The 20,359-nt window shown below is 48.1% G+C and overlaps 2 protein-coding genes across 2 annotated transcripts; both read left to right on the plus strand.

The window, feature by feature from the left end:
* Positions 1-5,247: 5,247 nt before the first annotated feature.
* LOC120966896 (uncharacterized) lies at positions 5,248-6,767 on the plus strand. Its single transcript, XM_040393476.1, has one exon. It carries the CDS (start codon positions 5,248-5,250, stop codon positions 6,268-6,270), a length of 1,023 nt encoding a protein of 340 aa, XP_040249410.1. The 3' UTR covers positions 6,271-6,767.
* Positions 6,768-8,150: 1,383 nt separating this feature from the next.
* On the plus strand, positions 8,151-10,230 carry LOC109760859 (uncharacterized). Its single transcript, XM_020319660.3, has 3 exons — positions 8,151-9,148; positions 9,301-9,447; positions 9,582-10,230. The coding sequence occupies exons 1-3, from the start codon at positions 8,210-8,212 to the stop codon at positions 10,035-10,037; spliced, it is 1,542 nt and encodes a 513-aa protein (XP_020175249.1). The 5' UTR covers positions 8,151-8,209; the 3' UTR covers positions 10,038-10,230.
* The last annotated feature ends 10,129 nt before the right edge of the window (positions 10,231-20,359 follow it).

The following is a 20,359-nucleotide window of genomic DNA, read 5'->3' on the forward strand; positions in this document are numbered from 1 at the left end:
GAATCAATTGGCAAGTTCAGTTTTTATTTCCTTGCGTCAATTGCCACATCCACTTCGTGAAGACAGGCATTAGAAAAATTTGGTACACCGATCAATAGGGACCGCGATCTGGGGGAGGACCCGTTCGGTCAAACATCCACAACAGTTGACGACTTGGAGGAGGACTCTGACCAGGTTGGCATGCTGTTGAATCACCCCCGGCCGGCGAGGTCAGCCCCCGCACCTCCACGGCCAAGTCGCCACCGCCTCATGCTCGTCCCGCTGCGGCCATGCACGCGCGTGCTTGAGCATTCCCGCTGCGGCCATGGCCGTGGGTGCTTGAGCCGCCCGCTGTGGAACGCCACTACCTCAAGCCACTGCCAGCGGTCAGTGCCGAGCCGCCGTGGCCTCGCCTGCGAACCGCTCCGGTCTTGTTCAACCTCCGTCGAGCCGTCGCCTGCAAACCACCGTTGTTGTTTACGTACAAATTGCAAGTCCCGAGAATCAAGCTACGGGATCGCCTCTGCTAATTCCTCCGCAAGAAGAAAAGCAATTCATCTACCAAGTGCTAATTGAGTGCTCACGTTAAAGATCAATTAAAGTACTACTTTGGTATTATACTATTCGTCACACAGAGCTGCAGTATGGCCACTAATTGCTATGTGAGCCACCTGGCCTCGAGCTTCTAGTGGCCGCTCCTGAGCCGGCCGATCGCTCTTCCGCTGCTGCGCTGTAAGCCGCCAGTCTCGTCAAACTGCTTCTGCAGCGGTGCGCCTCCGGTTGAGTTGTTGAGCCGCCTCCAGCCCTGCCTCCACCGCTTCGAGCGCCGCAGCTGCACCCTCTGCCTGTTCATGCCTAGTCTCAACCGTGGTCAAGCCGCTTGGAACTGCTGCTGCCGCCAAGGTCTATGGTCTCCATCACGTGCTCGAGTCGCCGCCGTGTTTTTTGCTTCACCAAACACACCTCCGCTGCCTGCTCGTTTCCCTGTGTTAAGTCGCCATCGTCCGAGGGCCACCGCTGACATGTGGTGTCAAGCATCATTATCCAACACCAGCGTCCACGGTCATCTGACAAAAAATACAAGGTGATGCCACGTTGTGCCTATGAAGTATGCGTCAGCATCATCACGCACCGGCGTCCGCGCCCGCTTACTGATGGAACAAGTGTGCGCAAGTCGCCGCCCGTGCAGCTTAATCTACATCAACCCGCCGGAGCCGCGTTGAGCTGCCCTTGCCATTTTGAGCCGCCGAGGTTATATTAAGTCGCCGGTATGCCTGAGCCGCCGGAACTATATTGAGTCACTGGTCTGCCTGAGCCACCTCTGTCGCGATAAACGGATCATCCGTCGTCCAGACAAATCAGGTGATATCCATCCAAGTTTGTTTTATTAGCACATATTGTTTTTGTCAAAGAACAGTTTACCTTTGCCTTGGTCTGCAATATTGTTTATGCAGGGCAATTATTTATGACAAAAAGTGATATTATACCACGGAGATGGAGGCACGCCAACATCTTTTGGCACAGGTGGTCGTCGTTACTCAACGGACTCCCGCACCGGCTTACAACGCCGTGGCTGTCTCTCGCGACCGCACCGGCTTACAACGCCATGGCCGTCTCTCGCGACTGCGCCGGCTTACAACGCCGTGGCCGTCTCTCGCAACCACGCCGGCTTACAACGAGGAGGACAACTTGCCCATCCGCACCGGCTTACAATGCCGCGGCCGGTTCATCTGTCTGTGCCGCCTCAGATGTTGTGGTCGTCTTTACCGTCCGTCTCTCGCGGCCTGGTCTACATCAATACACCGGGCCGCACTTGTCTGCATGAACTGTTTTATTGAGTATGAGCAAGTCACAGCTTGGGTAGCCCGGTTTTCTTTCAACAAAATGGAGGCAAATTATCATATACTATCAACTGCCGTCTGCACTGGATGGCTCAATGGACAGGCGCACAAGTCGCCGCCACTAAAGTTTGGTTAACTTCAAACAGCCAGTTGGAAGGGACCATTGGCCGAGTTGCTGACACGGCTCATACAGGATCATTCATAACCCGCCGCAGTCACCTCAACCTTCTGTGGATTCACATCGCGCTATCAACACCAATGATATATACCTTATGCTATGGTCAATATGGAGAATCTCAAAGCCAACTCCTCGAGTCGTCTTGAGACTCGGGGGCTACAATGATATGACTCGGCAGCATTGGTCGGTTTCAATGCATTCGAGAACTCCGGGTCATTGGAGGGGAAAATAACCCGGTTCCGAAGGCTACCGCCATATTGGTAAAAAGTTTAAAGGCCGTCAGAAAATTTCCGACTTAAAAAGAAGGATTCCGGTTTAGATCCGGCTCAAGAGACTTGACATCTCCCACAAAGCACTGAAGCTCTTAAATATCCGGTTTAAAATCCGGTTCAAGGGAAATTTATCTGCCACAAAGTTTTGAAGCTCTCAAATCCGGTTCAAGGTAAATTTGTTTATCACAAAGCTTTGAAACTCTCAATATCCGGTTTTTCCGGTTCAAAAAGAATTTATCTCTCGCAAAAGTTCGAGTTCTCAGGAAAAATTAAAGGGACCAAAAAGAGTGTTACAAAGCACAACCCAAACATAGGTACCCTATTTCATGACCATTGTGAGCTGATCGTATTCGAATCTAGCTTAACCCTTCTAGTATGACCCTGATCGTATTCGAATCAGAGTCGTTAAATATACTCATGATCACTTGGGGGCTTCCTATTCAAACATAGGTCGTATTCGAACCAAAGAGAACATAGCTGTCGGTACCCTCTTGATCGGCAACGCCAAAGCCACTGGGGGCTATATGATCGTATTCGAATCTTAGCTTAACCCCTTTGGGACGGTTTTCTGATTGTATTCGAATCAGAAGCCTCAAATTTTTTGAAGTCTCTTTTTTGCAAACAATTTTTGGATTTTATTTGAAGCTCTTTTGATCATATCTAAAGTGTATATGAGTGGTTGCTATTTAACCCGGTTTGACTTTGGATGATAAGTCGCCATCATATGACAATCATAAACATTTGGAAGTCTTGATTTCTAAAGATTGGGTTATCACCCTTACTGCACAGGTCACATAAACCGGCAGTGAAAATTCAATATCACAGGTATAATATTATTATTATAGTTATGTTTCAAAGTTATGATTCATAACAGGCTTATCTGTGACTCCTTGTTACACATCAATGGTTGTATGTGAGATATTATGACCCGCCCTGCGGTAAATCGCCAAGGGATCTTGTGATCTAATTATGTGCAGGATAAGACTACATTTGGGTGGTTACCCGCCCTGGCTTTTGATGTTAAGTCGCCAGGGCATATGTTGTTTAAACTCTGCAGGATTTACAGAGCTATGACTTACATAAATGATTAAATTCAGGCCCATCATCAAAGATTGAAATTGGTGTCTCAAAAGGGTTATCAATTCTTGATTTTCTCAAAGGCTATAAGCCGCCGGGTTATACAAATTCCGGCTTACAATGAGGCGTATTAAATCGCCATCGGCCAAGAGCCGCCGGGTATTTAAACTCCGAATTGACTTATCAACAGATGAGGTATTCAAAGTCGTTTTGGCGCAATGGCTATTATTTTATCAATGGATATGATTTATTCTACAATAAAAAGAATAGTCCTGAGTCGCTGCAGGCTTACGACCCGGCATTTGGGGGCTACATTATTTAAATTGAGATCACATCAAATATGCAAGTCCCATGTCACTGCCAGCATGCACCATGGCACTTGGGGGCTAATGTAAAGACATTTTTTGCTCAACTTATTGAAGACCCGGCTCATCACATTGTAATGAGCCAGCCCTCGGGGGCTACACTGGTTGAAGTTTTTATGAGCATAAGGCAATTACAAGTCCCAGGTCATGACAACCCGGCACTTGGGGGCTACATATGTTGAATATTCAGTTTATGACTAATGATTGAGATGAATAACCCGGCTTTCTTCAAGGTTGCAACACTTATATTGAAGCAAGTCTTAAGTTATCACTATGTTCTCCTCTTAAGACTTGGGGGCTACAGGTGATATGCATATAAGGGAGAAAAAATCTTCAAATTCTCAGTTTGGAGCAGACCAGATTGACCCGGTGTTTGCAACAATCATGACCCGGTGTCACCAATAATAATGACCCGGCGTCGGCAACAGTTATGACCCGGTGTTATCAATATTTACAAGCCGGTAATTTTGGCAATTATAACTAGCCAGTCTCTACATCTTTAAACTGGCAGATCACCAGATGAATCTTGAGTCTAAGATGTTTATTAAGCCGGAGTTTTGGAAACCGACTCAAATGGATTATTTCGTATAATATTTCTTTATAAGAGCCAATATCAGCAAATGGATTATGAAGCTGGCCTATTGACCCGGATATTCCAGGAGAAAATGTCAAGGACTTAAAAATGATCAGGTTCCGGCTTACAAGAATATTTAACCCGGAGCACAACCTGTTAAATTTGTTCTTGAGTTATTTTGCAGGATCAGTTTAACATGGATAAATACAAATTAAACTGGGGGCTAATGTCGGGGATATACCCCGCGGTATGACCCGGCCAGACTTGGCGACTCACCAGAGACCTGGCTGGAGCTTGGCGACTCACTGGTGATCCGCCCGAACATGGCGATTCACAGGTAACCCGCCTGGACATTGTGACTCACTGGAGACCCGGCGGGCGGATCAGACGGACGACAAGGCCCAAGGCCCAGCAGGCTGGCTTATACTCTGGTGGGCCGGTTTAAGGAGAAAGGGATGACGAATATTTCCTTTACGAGGAAGCAAGACCCGGACGTGTATTCAACTTGTAAAAAATGATAGACTAGTCTTAGTCCTACTAGGACTCCGCATGTAACCCGCCCCTCTAACTTATATAAGGAGGGCCAGGGCACCCCAAAGAGGGACAGACAAGACAAGAAACAATCTCTAGGGCTAAACACCGAGAGCCGGTTCCCGGCGACTCTCCCGTGATCATAATGAGACCTAGCCTCAAACAGCATGTAGGGTTGTTACCGGATGATGTTTCCCGGGGCCAAAGCTGTCTAAATCCTTGTCTTGTGTTGCGTCTCTCGATTCCGCTCAACCCCTCTCAAGCTACCACATAGATGCGTTGGCCTCGCGACGAAGTCCTGACACTAAGGACATCTGCCGTGACAACTCCACGACAGTACCTGGCGGCGGCCGATGGCCTCAACCGCACCAATACTCTGCGCCGCATAGACACGCCGTCCTTGTTCCGCCCAACGCCACCAAGAAAAATCATGGACACGCCGGCGGCGATACAGGACGCTCCCTTGCCGAAGCCAATCATGAGCTTCTACCCTCCTCACAAGACGGACCTCGACGGCACGATGTGCTTCTTCCTCCTCAAGAACGGGGGAGAGGGCAAGGTGATCGCGGCGGACCACACGGGCCGCTCCGTGCTCTACGATCTGGGCCTGCACGCCATCCGCGCCATGCCCAGCATGAAGGCTCCCAAGTGCATGCCCGTCTCCCTCACCGTCCGGAACCGCCTCTACGTCCTGGACCGGATCCCGTCGCTGCCGGACGGCAGAGAGCAGCAGAGCTTCGAGGTTCTCACCTTCCGTCAGCCCCGCTATGACTACGGCGACTGGCGATGGCGCTCTCTGGATGTGCCTCCTTACTTATCGGAGCCAACCTGCGGCCCCTCTGGCTCTGGTCACATTCAATCCTACGCTCTGGTTGCCGGCTCAAACATCTGTATATCCACCGGCGGCGTCGGCAGCTACTCCTTCGACACCAAGAAACGGGTGTGGAGCAAGTCGGGGGACTGGGCGTTGCCGTTCAGCGGCCTTGCTGAGTATGTGCCCGAGCACAAGCTCTGGTTCGGCATGTCGTCGTTGGACAGAGGTAGGGCCTTCTGTGCGTCCGACCTCGCCGCCGCCACCGCGGTTACCCCGCCTCTGGTTCACGGAGTGTGGGAGGATGCCACGCCACCAATTGAAGGAGACCTGCTGGTGTCCTATGCCGTGCACCTCGGCGGAGGAAAGTTCTGCATCGTCAGGTTTCTTGAAGTTGGCACGTGTGAAAGGTTACTCATGGACTTTGACACTGTGGAGACCATCGTGGTGTTCACCGGCGTAGAGGTGGAGAGATGCGCTGGAGTGCTTCATGCCGTGCAGCATAAGTCGGTGCGTTACAAGCTTGCGGACAACCACATCATCCACTGGGTATTTCAAAGAACCATACTGTTGTTGGGATATCCTTACTATGTGGGTTACTACGTGGGCTGTGAGCAGATAGTCAGTTTTCTGAAATGCTAATTTGTTTTTTATAAATATATCTGAACAAGCAAACATTTTCTGAACTGCAATTTTTTTTCTAAAAACCAAAAACTTTCTAAAATGCATTTTTTATAGTGCGGACATTTTTTGAAATATTCGAGCATTAGAAAACAGCATCTGAATTTTTCAAACATTTTATAAATTCCAAACAAAATTTTAAAATCTTTTCAAAAGTTCTAAGCATTTCAATTTATTGGACATTTTTGAAAAAACTAAAGAAAAAGAAGTGAAAGACAAAAAAAAACAAAAACATATGGTAGGAGCCTTCTAGAAGGTTCTCAAAAAGCGGGTAATGCAGTACGTTTGCTCCTAAATGGGTCAGCCTAATAGAGATCACTATGTGAGTCTCGTTGTGCTTTTGAGAGACAATTTGATGGAGAGAACATCTAATAGGAAATTGTCTGTTCAAGGCCATGTAGGTATTTTCATATGGCTCCCATATTCTTTTATGGAAAAGCGAAAGTAAAAAAAATAAATGAATGATAGAATACCTGGAAAATTAAATACATAAAGAAAACCAAAAAGAAACAATAAAAAGGAAGAAACCGCCTAAAAGCCCGAAAAGTTAAAAAAAAATAGGAAACGAATAAAGAAATAATCGTTGAAAGCAAAGGAACGTGCATGGCTAAAAAATCCAATCTAAGCTAGCCCCAAAAATATCCTTCACAACTTGATCCAAACCTGGGGACAATCCCCCCCCCCCCCCCCCCCCCCCCCCCCCCGGTATGTACACAGTTTTACCTCTGATTGTTTGTACAATCTCGTAGTATCTCACAAACTGTAACACTAAAAAGACGCGTGGCATTCAAGTTGGGACTGGTATACGTGCATTCAAGTTAGCAGCGATCCAACTTCTGGCGGCGGCCATCCTCCTGAGAATGCATCACATTTAAGGTTCTTGCGCTTCTTGCTTGGGCATGTCGAGGCGGCAGGGCGGCACGAGGCATGTGTCGCCCGGTGCCTCGCGATGTTCGAAGTGGTGCTTGCGAGATTGGACTTCCCGAGGCGCCAAGACGTGTAAGCCATGATCTTCATCTGATGCAGGTTTTAATGTTTAATCAAGCGTCGCTAATTGTTTAGTGTAACATCCGTGTTGGGTCTATTGTTCTAGCTAGAACCTATGCTTCTACTTATGAAGTGGTCTTTCTTGTGGCTCGTAGTTTGTGTGCGTTGCATTTTGCGGTTTCTTAACGAAACTGCCATACCAAATACCAGTGCCATTTCTTTTTTGTTCATCAATTAGGTTTCTGATCTAAACCCGTATGAATAGTATAGTTCTGTATCGCTGCGTTTATCATTGATGTTAGTTTTGTTTCCGACATTCACTGAAAGATCTTGTTGTATGGATGAAGTCTGGTATTCAGGTGATCAGCCCCACCACCATACGTCCATGTTCTTCTCATCATTATGATGGTGGAGGCCTATCAGCAAGATTGCAACCATGTTTAGAGCATCATCAGCTCGGCAAACAAAAACGACATGGCTCCTTTTAAAGTTCTACCATCAAAGTGCAGCATCTGTCCCAAGTTTATGACCTGCCGGCAATATAGCTCCTATGTATTCTCTCACTATGGCACATGATTAGTTTAGTTACCCTATAAAAACATGATTAGTTTAGTTCAAAATGATCTATGCTTAATTAAGTCAAACTCGCACGATTACTTTAGTTTAATAACTCACGAATCCTGCCGTGCACGCAGGGAGCAGAAAAAAAATCGAACCAGACGAGAAGAGCATTAAAACACTGGCGGGCCCAGCTGCTTCCCTTATCCGGCCCACGATCGCGAAACCCTAACAAGTGTCCGACCCAGCCGACACTATAAAGACCTCCTCCGCTCGGGATCGGCCACTCCCCTCTCGACACTGCTCGGCCCTCCATTCGCGCTCGCTCCCACTGCCGTCGCCGTCGCCGGGCGCCATGGGCTTGAACGACATCCTGGCGGCGCTCTACTCCTGCCTCCCGGAGACCCCGTCCTCTCCCGCCGCCTCCCTCACCGCCGCCACCTCCAACAACGGCGGGGAGGACCGCATCAGCGCGCTCCCGGACGACATCCTGCGCGGCGTCGTCTCCCGCCTCCCCGCCAAGGACGCCGCCCGCACCGCCGCGCTCTCCCCGCGCTGGCGCGGCCTCTGGCGCTCCACCCCGCTCGTCCTCGAGGACAGCCACCTCATCCGGCCGGCGGGCCAGCGGGGCGGGTTCGAGTTCGACTCGAGCGCCCTCGCCGGCGCCGTCTCGCGCGTCCTCGCCTCCCACCCGGGCCCCTTCCGCTGGGTCCACATCTCCAGCAACTTCATGGCCGGCCAGGAGGAGGCGCTCGCCAAGTGGCTTCGCCTCCTGGTCGCCAAGGGCGTGGAGAGCCTCGTCCTCGTCAACCGCCCCTGGCCGCTCGACGTGGCGCTGCCGGCGTCCATCCTCCGCTGCGCCTCGCTCCGCCGCCTCTACCTCGGCGTCTGGCACTTCCCGGACACGTCGCGCGCCAGCGCGCCCCCGCGCGGCCCCGGCGTCTTCCCCCGCCTCCAGGAGCTCGGCATCTGCCACACCATAATGCAGGAGCGCGACCTGGAGTACCTGCTCGCCTGCAGCCCCGAGCTCAAGACCTTCGCGCTCATCCTCAGCTACGCCGCCCCCTCGCTCGTCCCGATCAGCAGCAGCAGCCTCTGCTGCGTGCTGGTCTGGCTGTCCATGCCGTACGAGGTCGACGTCGTGGCCGCCCCACGGCTGCAGCGGCTCATCCTGCAGAGCATTGGAACGATACACACCACCAAGGTCAAGATTGGACATGCTCCTGAGCTCACCGTGCTCGGCTACCTGGAGACGGCGAACCACGTGCTGCAGATCGGCAACACCATCATCAAGGTATCGCTCGGACTCCCCATCCTATTTCTCCTCTTAGTGGTTAGACAAGTTATTAATCTTCATGGATGCGATGGTGTGGCTTTACAATTTTGCATTGATTTCAACTTCGATCGAATTACTGTACTACGGTTATTATTGCGTTTGATTTGCAGGCTGGGGTAACAAAAGTGGCCCCAAATGCTGTGGTTCCAAGTGTCAAGGTGCTAGCTTTGAAGGTGGATTTCGGAGTAGCCGAGGAAGTGAAGACCCTGCTCAGCTTCTTGAGATGCTTTCCCCAAGTCGAGACCCTGCACGTCATGGTGAGTTTGTGACCTTCATCTCGCTCGATTTACAATTTTGTACAGTCAACTAATTTGCGTCATCAGGAGCATTATACATGAATTTGCTTACACTGACATTCGTGCTTACGCTGAATTCACATGCGATTTTGTAGTCCTCCTCCAACAAGAACGAAGAGGAAGAGGAAGAGGAAGAGGAAGAGCAGGACGGCAAAGACGCGGGTGATGGCAGTGGCGAGCAGCTCATCAGCCCCAAGTTCTGGAAGGAGGCCGGCCCGATCGGGTGCGTGGAGTCGCAAGTGAAGAAGGTGGTGCTTGATAAGTTCACCGTGGGCGCCAACGAGCTGGGATTCCTCAAGTTCGTGATGGCGAGAGCGCAGGTGCTGAAGAGGGTGGTGCTGGTGCTGGACCCCGGGATGAGCCCCACGGCGGCGAAGGAGGCATTGAGCAAGCTGGCGTCTCAGGTGCCGTCCGCCAAGTGTGCCAGTGAGAACGTGGAGTTCATGGGGCTCCCGCGTCCAATGGCTGCTTGGAGCTACCAGATCGCGTCTGATCTCTCTCTGAGTGACCCGTTTCCGGCTGAAGGCGGTATATTGGTGGAGCGTCCGTGAGCGTAGAACACTTTGGATGTTTCTCTGAAGAACTTATTAGGAGTAGCTAGCTTCAAGAACTTATCATGACGCATGTCTTCTTTTTGCTGTGACTCGATTGCACATGTTGTGATCTGGCTGTGACCTGGCTTGGCTGATGTTACCATCATGCGACATTTATCTATGCTTGATTGTTGCTGTTTGGGGCGTGAAAGAGTAGTGCTGGCCATGATAAATCAGAGATTGGTCCGTGGAAACGTTGGAGGCCACACAAAGTCTATGTATTTATAAGCCCGGTGGAGTTGGATAGCAGACAATAGGACTCCCTCCCTCCCCGAGGCGCTCCAGCGGGCGCCCCCGGGAGGAACCCTAGCGCCGCGTCCCCCGCCCCCCCTCGCCGCCGCTGGGGGCGTCGCCGGCCTAAGGCCGCGTGGCGCTGGCGGCAGCGGGGCTGCTCCCGCCCGCGCGCAGATGGGGGCCGTCGCGGGGCGTCCCTCCTCTGCTCGGTGGTGGTGGCCGTCGGGCCGGCCCTGCCTCAGCTCCCTCCCTGCCCCTAGCGTTCTGGTGGCTGGTGGCGCCGCCTCCTTCCTCTCCGGCGCAACCCGTGGGGATCCGGCCCCCTGGATCATGCTGGTGACGGATCTGGCCCCCGGCCCAGATTCGGACGGTGCGATGGTTGGCGGTGGCAGTGGAGGCCGGCGGCCGTGTTTAGGTGGTGGCGCTGCAGCTGGGGTCCGTCTACTCCGGTGGGGTGGGGGTGCTCCGGCTGGACCTGGCCAGGGCGCGGTGGCGCTGGTGTTGTGGTGGTGGTGGTGCGTGTCCGTTTTGTCGACGTATGGTGGGCGGGCGGCGTGGGTTGGGGCAGCGGCCTGGCGTGGTTGTTGCTCCGCTGTGGGCGGTGGCGGCGTGGTGGGTCGGCTCTCTCGGTGTGGAGGCTTCCATTCGTTGTGCCTGCATCACGGCAGCTCGGCGGGCCGGCTGGGACGGCGACTGGCTTTCCGGTGTCGGCTCGTTTGTAGGCGGCCCGTTTCGACCTTCGGCCCTCTCCTCGTCGTCCAGTTGCTACCTTCGTCGAAGGTTCGGCCCTCTCCCAACAATGGTCCATCGCTCGTCTCGCGCCCGGCAGCAAGACCGACCCCGTCTCGCGCCCGGCAGCAGGACCGACCCCGTCTCGCGCCCGGCAGCAGGACTGACCTCGTCTCGCGCCCGGTGCCTTGGACGGGTCGATGGTGAAGATGACCAAGGCTAAGCATCCAGCGAAGACTATCATAACCACTACTCGACCATTCGAATTGCTTCACATGGACCTCTTTGGTCCTAACCATTACTCAGCCAATCAAGGGCCACGACTCGAATGAAGAAGAAGTCGTTGGCATCATGAAGAATCTGCTTTTCAATATCATTCATGGCGTTCCCGTCAACTTCCATGATTTCTTCATGAGGACTCTGGCAAATGTCGCTATGTCACCGTTTGAGCTGAAGCCTTATGCACCTTGGATTATGAGATTCATCAGGACAAGGTCTTCACTCAACTATAAAGCTGATACACTGAACCATTGCAGCTACTTGCCTCCGATTGAAGTCCTCAAACGGACATTTTCCTCAGCTGATGAAAAGGGCAAGGCTACTGCTGTAATTGATGAAGGCATTCGTCCATTGGATGGACAATTTCGCAAGGCTGCATCCTACTCCACCAATGATGACTCTGCCACCCATGACTCTGCCGCAAACGCACCCAAGCAAAATCCTCAAGGCACAACACCCAGGGTGATGACTGACCGTGTGAGCTTCTCCTCAGTCTTCATCAGAAGGTTGATCGCAATCATAAATGGGTCAAGCGTCAGTTTGGTTCAATTCTTCACAACATGACTGCTACCCACAATGCAGCGAAGCAAAACCACTACTACCTTCATGAAACCCTCAACCGCACCTAGGCTGTTCTGTCTCAAGTCTATAGTGAAGAAGATCTGAAGAAAATGGGTCTCAAGGAAGATCTTGACTGGGCTGCACCTCCTCCGAAGAAGTACAAGAAGGTCAAGGTTCCTTCCTTGGTGGCCAGCTCCTATTCTTCATTGCGCGACACCGACGAGCATGAAGACTTGGACGACACTGCGGCAGGCCCTACTACAACAAACGACCCCAACAACGCTGACGCTCCTTCATCACCTTGATATTCTTCAGGGGCGTTAGTCCTCATTTTCGACCCTTTTGGTCATTTGATGACAAAGGGGGAGAAATTTGAGTTAGTCTTCAAGCGGGTCTATCTTATGGGCATTTTTTTCTAAAGTTACAACTCTCGTTCTTCTGATGACTTTGCTGGATCGAGTTGTAAACTTAAACTCTATGGTGACCTGATACTGTTGCTGTGTTCTTCTGCATGCTTATTCCTCGTTAATGTTATTGCACGCATGCTGAATTACATCAGTCACCATATTTCATCATGCATTTCAAATTCTTCATATTATATTGTCAAATGCGTGTATGAATTGCAAGATATAGGGGGAGATCTCCATGATTCAACTCTTCAAGTGTGCATTGCTTCAAAAGCAAATTCCTCACTATGCACATCTTCAGGGGGAGTTCTTCTATATCTTGCAATCAAATTCCTCAATATCAGTATTTACACTTCATATGTTTATCCCCGTTAAAAACTTAACCTATATTGTCATCAATCACCAAAAAGGGGGAGATTGTAAGTGCATCTAGTGCCCCTTAGTGATTTTGGTGTATTGAAGACTTATAGGTTAAGGGACTAATGTGTTTATGAGTGTACACATGTCTATAAGTCTATGAGGAGTTTGATATTTACAGAGAAAGTCGACCCCTAAAAATGAAGTTCTTCGACTGAAGACTTTGGTATTTCTGAAGACTTTCTGAAGACTTTGAAAGTGAAGAAATTGGTGTGACCGTGAAGACTTGGTATTCATTTGAGGAACATGAAGCGTGAAGACTTTTGTTTTCGTAGTTTCATTTTCTCCTTCTTGAGTCATAGGAAATACCGTACTGTTAAAGGGGGTCGAGGAAATACTAAGGAAAAATTTCCATGTGATGCTCAACTCAAAATCCTACACCTACCAATCCCTTCGAGTGAAGCCATTGGAAATCTCACACAGTTCAGTCATATTCTTCAGTGACAGAGACGAAGTTCTTCTGGTCTCTGAGGAATTTTTTCTGACTGAGGAGTTAGGAATTCGCCAGTGTGGATTACCTACACAGTAAGGAACATGATAGCCCTGAGGAATCTGAGCCTCAAATTTCCGATCGTTGCTGTGCTATGCGCCAGCTGTCCCAAAATATCTTATCCACCTAACGGTCATATCATTGAAGGGCATTTATGTCTTATCATGTCGGGCTGCTCCCTAGGCTATAAATAGCCGCCCCCTACAACCACTAGCTGGTTGGCTGCTCCGAGAGAAACTGACACTTGTCATTTGAGAGCATCCCATCCTCCGAGGACTTTGAGCGAAAATCATCAAGTGAGGAAAACCCCAAACCCAAAGTGATTGAGCATCACTGAAGAGATTGATCCTGCGTGGATCCGACACTTGTTACCTTTGAAGACTGTGCTTCTTCCAGACGGTTAGGCGTCAAGGTCTAGAGCATCCAAGAGGAAATTGTGGATCACCGAGTGACCGAGTTTGTGAAGGTTTGGAAGTCACCTGAAGACTTACCATGAGTGATTGGACGAGGTCTGTGTGACCTTAGTTCAAGGAGAATACGGTGAGGACGGTGTGTCCGGGACTGTGTGTCCTCAGGTTTAAATACCTAGCCGCTCCAACCAGACGTACAACTGAGACAGTAGTTGGAACTGGTCTACCAAATCATTGTCTTCACCAAGCTTACTGGTTCTATTTCCTCAACTCTTCCATTTCCTCATTACTGTGTTGTATGCTTGTTCATATCTGTGTTTGAAGACTTTGACTGAAGACTTTCTCAATTTTCTCAGTTCAATTTCCTCAGTCTGTTTGTCTTCATCCTGTGTTATCCTGTGTTTACGCTTTCTGTACTCTGTGCTTGTTTTCATTTCATCATGATGACTATGCTTGTGTTCTGCTATGCATACTTTTGAGTACTTATTCCGCTGCAAGTAGTTCTTCGCTAAGGAATTTCCTCACCCACAAATTCCTCAGTGAAGAATTTATAAAAATCGCCTATTCACCCCCCTCTAGTCGATATAACGCACTTTCAATTCGTATCAGAGCGAGGTACTCCCTTGTTCTGTGTGATTTAGTTTAACCGCCCGGAGTTTTAGTTATGTCAACCGCAGGTATGATCAAGGTCTCTGTTGGGTGTCCTACCTTCGATGGGACGGACTACCCCTACTGGAAGAATAAGATGCGAATGCATCTTGAGGCAATTGATAACGATCTCTGGTATGTTGTGGAAAATGGTGTTCCCTCTGTCTCACCCTCACTGAACGCTGCCGATGTGAAGAGATTCAAGCAACTCGATTCTCAAGCGAAGAATATCATATGTGGCCATCTGAGCAAAGGACAGTATGGAAGAGTGAGTGCTTTGGAAACTGCTAAGCTTATCTGGGATAGGCTGTCCAAAGTGAATGAAGGAGTCTCAACTCAGCGTGACTCTCGAGTTGATGTTCTTCGCAATCTCTTCAACCGCTTCAAAAGACTTGACAATGAAAATGTTCAACAAACCTTTGATCGCCTCACTGACATCTCAAATGAGCTTCAAGCACTTGGTGCACTGACATCACCGACCATGAGGTGGTGAAGAAATTATTGAGATCGCTTGATTCCTCATTTGATACTCTGGCTTTGATGATACAAGAACGTGCTGATTACAAGTCACTTGATCCCGCTGATATCCTCGAGAGGCTAAATACTCATGAATTCCAGCTTGCTGAAAAGAGAGATCTCTATGGTTCGAGCTATGGCAGATCACGTGCACTGAAGGCCAAGGCAGTTTCTGAGTCTGAAGATGAAGACTCTGACAGCAGCCTTGGTGATCCTGAAGAACTGAGCCATGATCTAGCACTGCTAGTGAAGAAATTCCAGAAGTTCTCAAGACGTGGTCGCTTTGGAAGACCCTCAAGGAGCAATGATTCCTTATCCAGTGACTACAAGAAGAGGCTTTGTCACAAATGCAAGAAACCAGGACACTACATTCAAGATTGTCCTCAGTGGGAAAAGGAATCAAAGAAGAAGAAGTACAAGGATTACAGTTCTGATGATGCGAAGAAAAAGAAGAAATCCTCAAAATCTTCATCATCAAAATCCTCAAAGTCTTCATCTCACAAGAAGAGCAGCTCCAAGAAGGCTCGGGCATTCATTGGCAAGGAAATGGACTCTGAGGCTGAATCTGAAGAAAATGAGGAAGAGGAGGCATCTGAGGATTCCGAATCCGGTGTGGCGAGCCTAGCCCTCGCTACTGCATTCGTCAACAAGTCTATCTTCAACACTGAAGAAAATGACCTCACCAACAAGGCTGATGAAGGCAATGATGACTACGCTCCCACCTACTGCTTCATGGCAAAGGGTGCCAAGGTACTCAAATATTCCTCATCTGAATCAAGTGAAAATGAATCTGATGAAAACCTTAAGCCCAGTTATTCTAAACTTGCTAAGATTGCTGTGAAACAACAAAGGGCCCTTGAAAAGGTTCAAAACATGCTAGACAAAAGTGATGATATGTTGGGTGAAGAAATGGATCGCACTAAAACCTTGACTGAAAATCTTCAGAGACTTCAGACTAGGTTTGACAACCTTCAAGGTCATCATAACACTCTCTTGTCTGATCATGAGAAGCTTTCTTATGAATTTCTTCAAAGAAAGCAAGATCTTGAGAAGCTAAGAGTGAGTTATGAAGATCTTCAGAAGGAGCGTGATTCATTACTTGCTCAACAAATCAGCGCTGCTCAGGAAGAATTTGTTCCTCCATGTTTGAAATGCATTGAACGTGAATCTGCTAATTCTTCACCTGAATGTTCAAATGCTAATGCTACAAATTCTTCAACTTTCTCTGCTATCACTAGTTCCTCATCTGAGGACATTGCTAGTATCACTAACGATGCAGGGCTGAAGGAATTGTACATGACAGGCATGTACAAAAGCCTCAAAGGGCATCAGACTCTTTGTGATGTGCTTAAAAAGCAGATCCTCAACAGGAACCCTAGGAAATAGGGTATTGCCTTTGAGAGGAAAATCAATGCTGATGGTACATATTGGAAGCCTGAGCAATACCCCAAAACCTCATGGGTTGCTGCAAAGGGACCTCCAGTTGATCCATCTAATTTATCTGGCTTTACATGTGAATCTTCTCATTCTTCAGATGAGTCATTTGACTCCAACTACAAACTGTTTAAAACTCAGAATGGTGAAGTATTTGCTAGATATGTTGGCACTAACTGCAGGAACGGTTCCCCTATGAAGAAAATCTGGGTTCCCAAAAGGTGCCTTGAAAGTCTTCAGGTGAATGTCCTCATGACACCACCTGTGAAGAATAGGAACCCCAGATCAAATTCTTCATATGGACCAAATTCTTCATATGGATCCAAGTCCTCATACGGACCAAATTCCTCACATGGATCAAATTCCTCAAAAGGATCAAAGTCCTCATATGAACATCATCATGCTAACAACTCTGTTTCGCAGGGAAGAGCCAAGGGCTATGAATATGAGCATTATTCTTCTAATCATTATGTTCATAAGTCCTCGAAGAATTTCTCTGCTTATTCATATGCTTACCCTAACTTCTCTTATGTGAAACGAAATGGATTGGCTTCTATGCCACCTTTTTCGTATGGAGCTCGCAGAGTGATGAACTCTTTGCCACCCCTTCAGATGTGGGTGGTGAAGAAAAAGAACTAATATCTTCTGCAGGGTCAGGTCTCCAGACGTGCTCAAACGTCTGAAGAATTTGCTGGAGACCTGAAGAGTGCCTGAAAGGACGCAGGCTAATCATGAAGAAATGAACTTTCATTTCTCATGTCCTCATACTGTTTTTAACTGTTGCATTGATTGATGAAATTTGTCTGATGAATTGTGATGTCATATTCTTCACTGATGAAGTATATGAAGTTCGTAAGCTGCACTAATTCATCTGCAGGATGATCAACCCAAAGCCACTGAGTGGGTCCTCGATAGTGGATGTACAAATCACATGACTGGTGACAAGAATCTATTGATTGATGTTCCCTTATCACCATCACATCTGAAGCATATCATCTTCGCTGACAAAGGCAAAAATCAGGTATTGGGTCTAGGTAAGGTTGCGATCACAAAGGATCGACACATGGACAAAGTCATGCTTGTCGAGTCCTTAGGATACAACCTCATGTCTGTCTCAATGCTTTGTGATCTTGATATGGTAGTTGTCTTTGGCAAGTATCGTTGTGTTGTGGTTATGGAAGATGACAATTCCAAAGTCTTCGAAGGCTTTAGGAGAGGAGACTTGTATATTGTTGATTTCTCTACAGGACCGCAACCGGCCGTGTGCCTACTTGCAAAAGCTTCAGAAGGTTGGCTATGGCATCGACGACTTGGTCATGCAGGCATGAGGAATTTGCACACGCTTGCAAAGAAGAAGCATGTCATTGGCATTGAGAATGTCAAATTCCTCAAGGATCACTTGTGTGGAGCTTGTGAAGCTGGAAAAATGACCAAGGCTAAGCATCCAGCGAAGACTATCATGACCACTACTCGACCATTCGAATTGCTTCACATGGACCTCTTTGGTCCTAACCATTACTCAGCCAATCAAGGGCCACGACTCGAATGAAGAAGAAGTCATTGGCATCATGAAGAATCTTCTTTTCAATATCATTCATGGCGTTCCCGTCAACTTCCATGATTTCTTCATGAGGACTCTGGCAAATGTCGCTATGTCACCGTTTGAGCTGAAGCCTTATGCACCTTGGATTATGAGATTCATCAGGACAAGGTCTTCACTCAACTATAAAGCTGATACACTGAACCATTGCAGCTACTTGCCTCCGATTGAAGTCCTCAAACAGACATTTTCCTCAGCTGATGAAAAGGGCAAGGCTATTGCTGTAATTGATGAAGGCACTCGTCCATTGGATGGACAATTTCGCAAGGCTGCATCCTACTCCACCAATGATGACTCTGCCACCCATGACTCTGCCGCAAATGCACCCAAGCAAAATCCTCAAGGCACAACACCCAGGGTGATGACTGACCGTGTGAGCTTCTCCTCAGTCTTCATCAGAAGGTTGATCGCAATCATAAATGGGTCAAGCGTCAGTTTGGTTCAATTCTTCACAACATGACTGCTACCCACATTGCAGTGAAGAAAAACCACTACTACCTTCATGAAACCCTCAACCGCACCTGGGCTGTTCTGTCTCAAGTCTATAGTGAAGAAGATCTGAAGAAAATGGGTCTCAAGGAAGATCTTGACTGGGCTGCACCTCCTCCGAAGAAGTACAAGAAGGTCAAGGTTCCTTCCTTGGTGGCCAGCTCCTATTCTTCATCGCGCGACACCGACGAGCATGAAGACTTGGACGACACTGCGGCAGGCCCTACTACAACAAACGACCCCAACAACGCTGACGCTCCTTCATCACCTTGATATTCTTTAGGGGCGTTAGTCCTCATTTTCGACCCTTTTGGTCATTTGATGACAAAGGGGGAGAAATTTGAGTTAGTCTTCAAGCGGGTCTATCTTATGGGCATTTTTTTCTAAAGTTACAACTCTCGTTCTTCTGATGACTTTGCTGGATCGAGTTGTAAACTTAAACTCTATGGTGACCTGATACTGTTGCTGTGTTCTTCTGCATGCTTATTCCTCGTTAATGTTATTGCACGCATGCTGAATTACATCAGTCACCATATTTCATCATGCATTTCAAATTCTTCATATTATATTGTCAAATGCGTGTATGAATTGCAAGATATAGGGGGAGATCTCCATGATTCAACTCTTCAAGTGTGCATTGCTTCAAAAGCAAATTCCTCACTATGCACATCTTCAGGGGGAGTTCTTCTATATCTTGCAATCAAATTCCTCAATATCAGTATTTACACTTCATATGTTTATCCCCGTTGAAAACTTAACCTATATTGTCATCAATCATCAAAAAGGGGGAGATTGTAAGTGCATCTAGTGCCCCTTAGTGATTTTGGTGTATTGAAGACTTATAGGTTAAGGGACTAATGTGTTTATGAGTGTACACAGGTCTATAAGTCTATGAGGAGTTTGATATTTACAGAGAAAGTCGACCCCTAAAAATGAAGTTCTTTGACTGAAGACTTTGGTATTTCTGAAGACTTTCTGAAGACTTTGAAAGTGAAGAAATTGGTGTGACCGTGAAGACTTGGTATTCATTTGAGGAACATGAAGCGTGAAGACTTTTGTTTTCGTAGTTTCATTTTCTCCTTCTTGAGTCATAGGAAATACCGTACTGTTAAAGGGGGTCGAGGAAATACTAAGGAAAAATTTCCATGTGATGCTCAACTCAAAATCCTACACCTACCAATCCCTTCGAGTGAAGCCATTGGAAATCTCATACAGTTCAGTCATATTCTTCAGTGACAGAGACGAAGTTCTTCTGGTCTCTGAGGAATTTTTTCTGACTGAGGAGTTAGGAATTCGCCAGTGTGGATTACCTACACAGTAAGGAACATGATAGCCCTGAGGAATCTGAGCCTCAAATTTCCGATCGTTGCTGTGCTATGCGCCAGCTGTCCCAAAATATCTTATCCACCTAACGGTCATATCATTGAAGGGCATTTATGTCTTATCATGTCGGGCTGCTCCCTAGGCTATAAATAGCCGCCCCCTACAACCACTAGCTGGTTGGCTGCTCCGAGAGAAACTGACACTTGTCATTTGAGAGCATCCCATCCTCCGAGGACTTTGAGCGAAAATCATCAAGTGAGGAAAACCCCAAACCCAAACACCTACAAACCCAAAGTGATTGAGCATCACTGAAGAGATTGATCCTGCGTGGATCCGACGCTTGTTACCTTTGAAGACTGTGCTTCTTCCAGACGGTTAGGCGTCAAGGTCTAGAGCATCCAAGAGGAAATTGTGGATCACCGAGTGACCGAGTTTGTGAAGGTTTGGAAGTCACCTGAAGACTTACCATGAGTGATTGGACGAGGTCTGTGTCACCTTAGTTCAAGGAGAATACGGTGAGGACTGTGTGTCCGGGACTGTGTGTCCTCAGGTTTAAATACCTAGCCGCTCCAACCAGACGTACAACTGAGACAGTAGTTGGAACTGGTCTACCAAATCATTGTCTTCACCAAGCTTACTGGTTCTATTTCCTCAACTCTTCCATTTCCTCATTACTGTGTTGTATGCTTGTTCATATCTGTGTTTGAAGACTTTGACTGAAGACTTTCTCAATTTCCTTAGTT

Source organism: Aegilops tauschii, chromosome 6 (assembly GCF_002575655.3).
Source record: "Aegilops tauschii subsp. strangulata cultivar AL8/78 chromosome 6, Aet v6.0, whole genome shotgun sequence".
NCBI classification, from domain to species: Eukaryota; Viridiplantae; Streptophyta; class Magnoliopsida; order Poales; family Poaceae; genus Aegilops; species Aegilops tauschii.

Excerpts from the sequence above, each read along its gene's own strand:
- LOC109760859 (XM_020319660.3), top strand. The coding sequence starts at position 8,210 with ATGGGCTTGAACGACATCCTGGCGGCGCTCTACTCCTGCCTCCCGGAG. Across the intron at positions 9,149-9,300 it reads TCGGCAACACCATCATCAAG|GCTGGGGTAACAAAAGTGGC; the intron begins GTATCGCTCGGA and ends TTTGATTTGCAG. Across the intron at positions 9,448-9,581 it reads TCGAGACCCTGCACGTCATG|TCCTCCTCCAACAAGAACGA; the intron begins GTGAGTTTGTGA and ends GCGATTTTGTAG.
- LOC120966896 (XM_040393476.1), top strand. The coding sequence starts at position 5,248 with ATGGACACGCCGGCGGCGATACAGGACGCTCCCTTGCCGAAGCCAATC.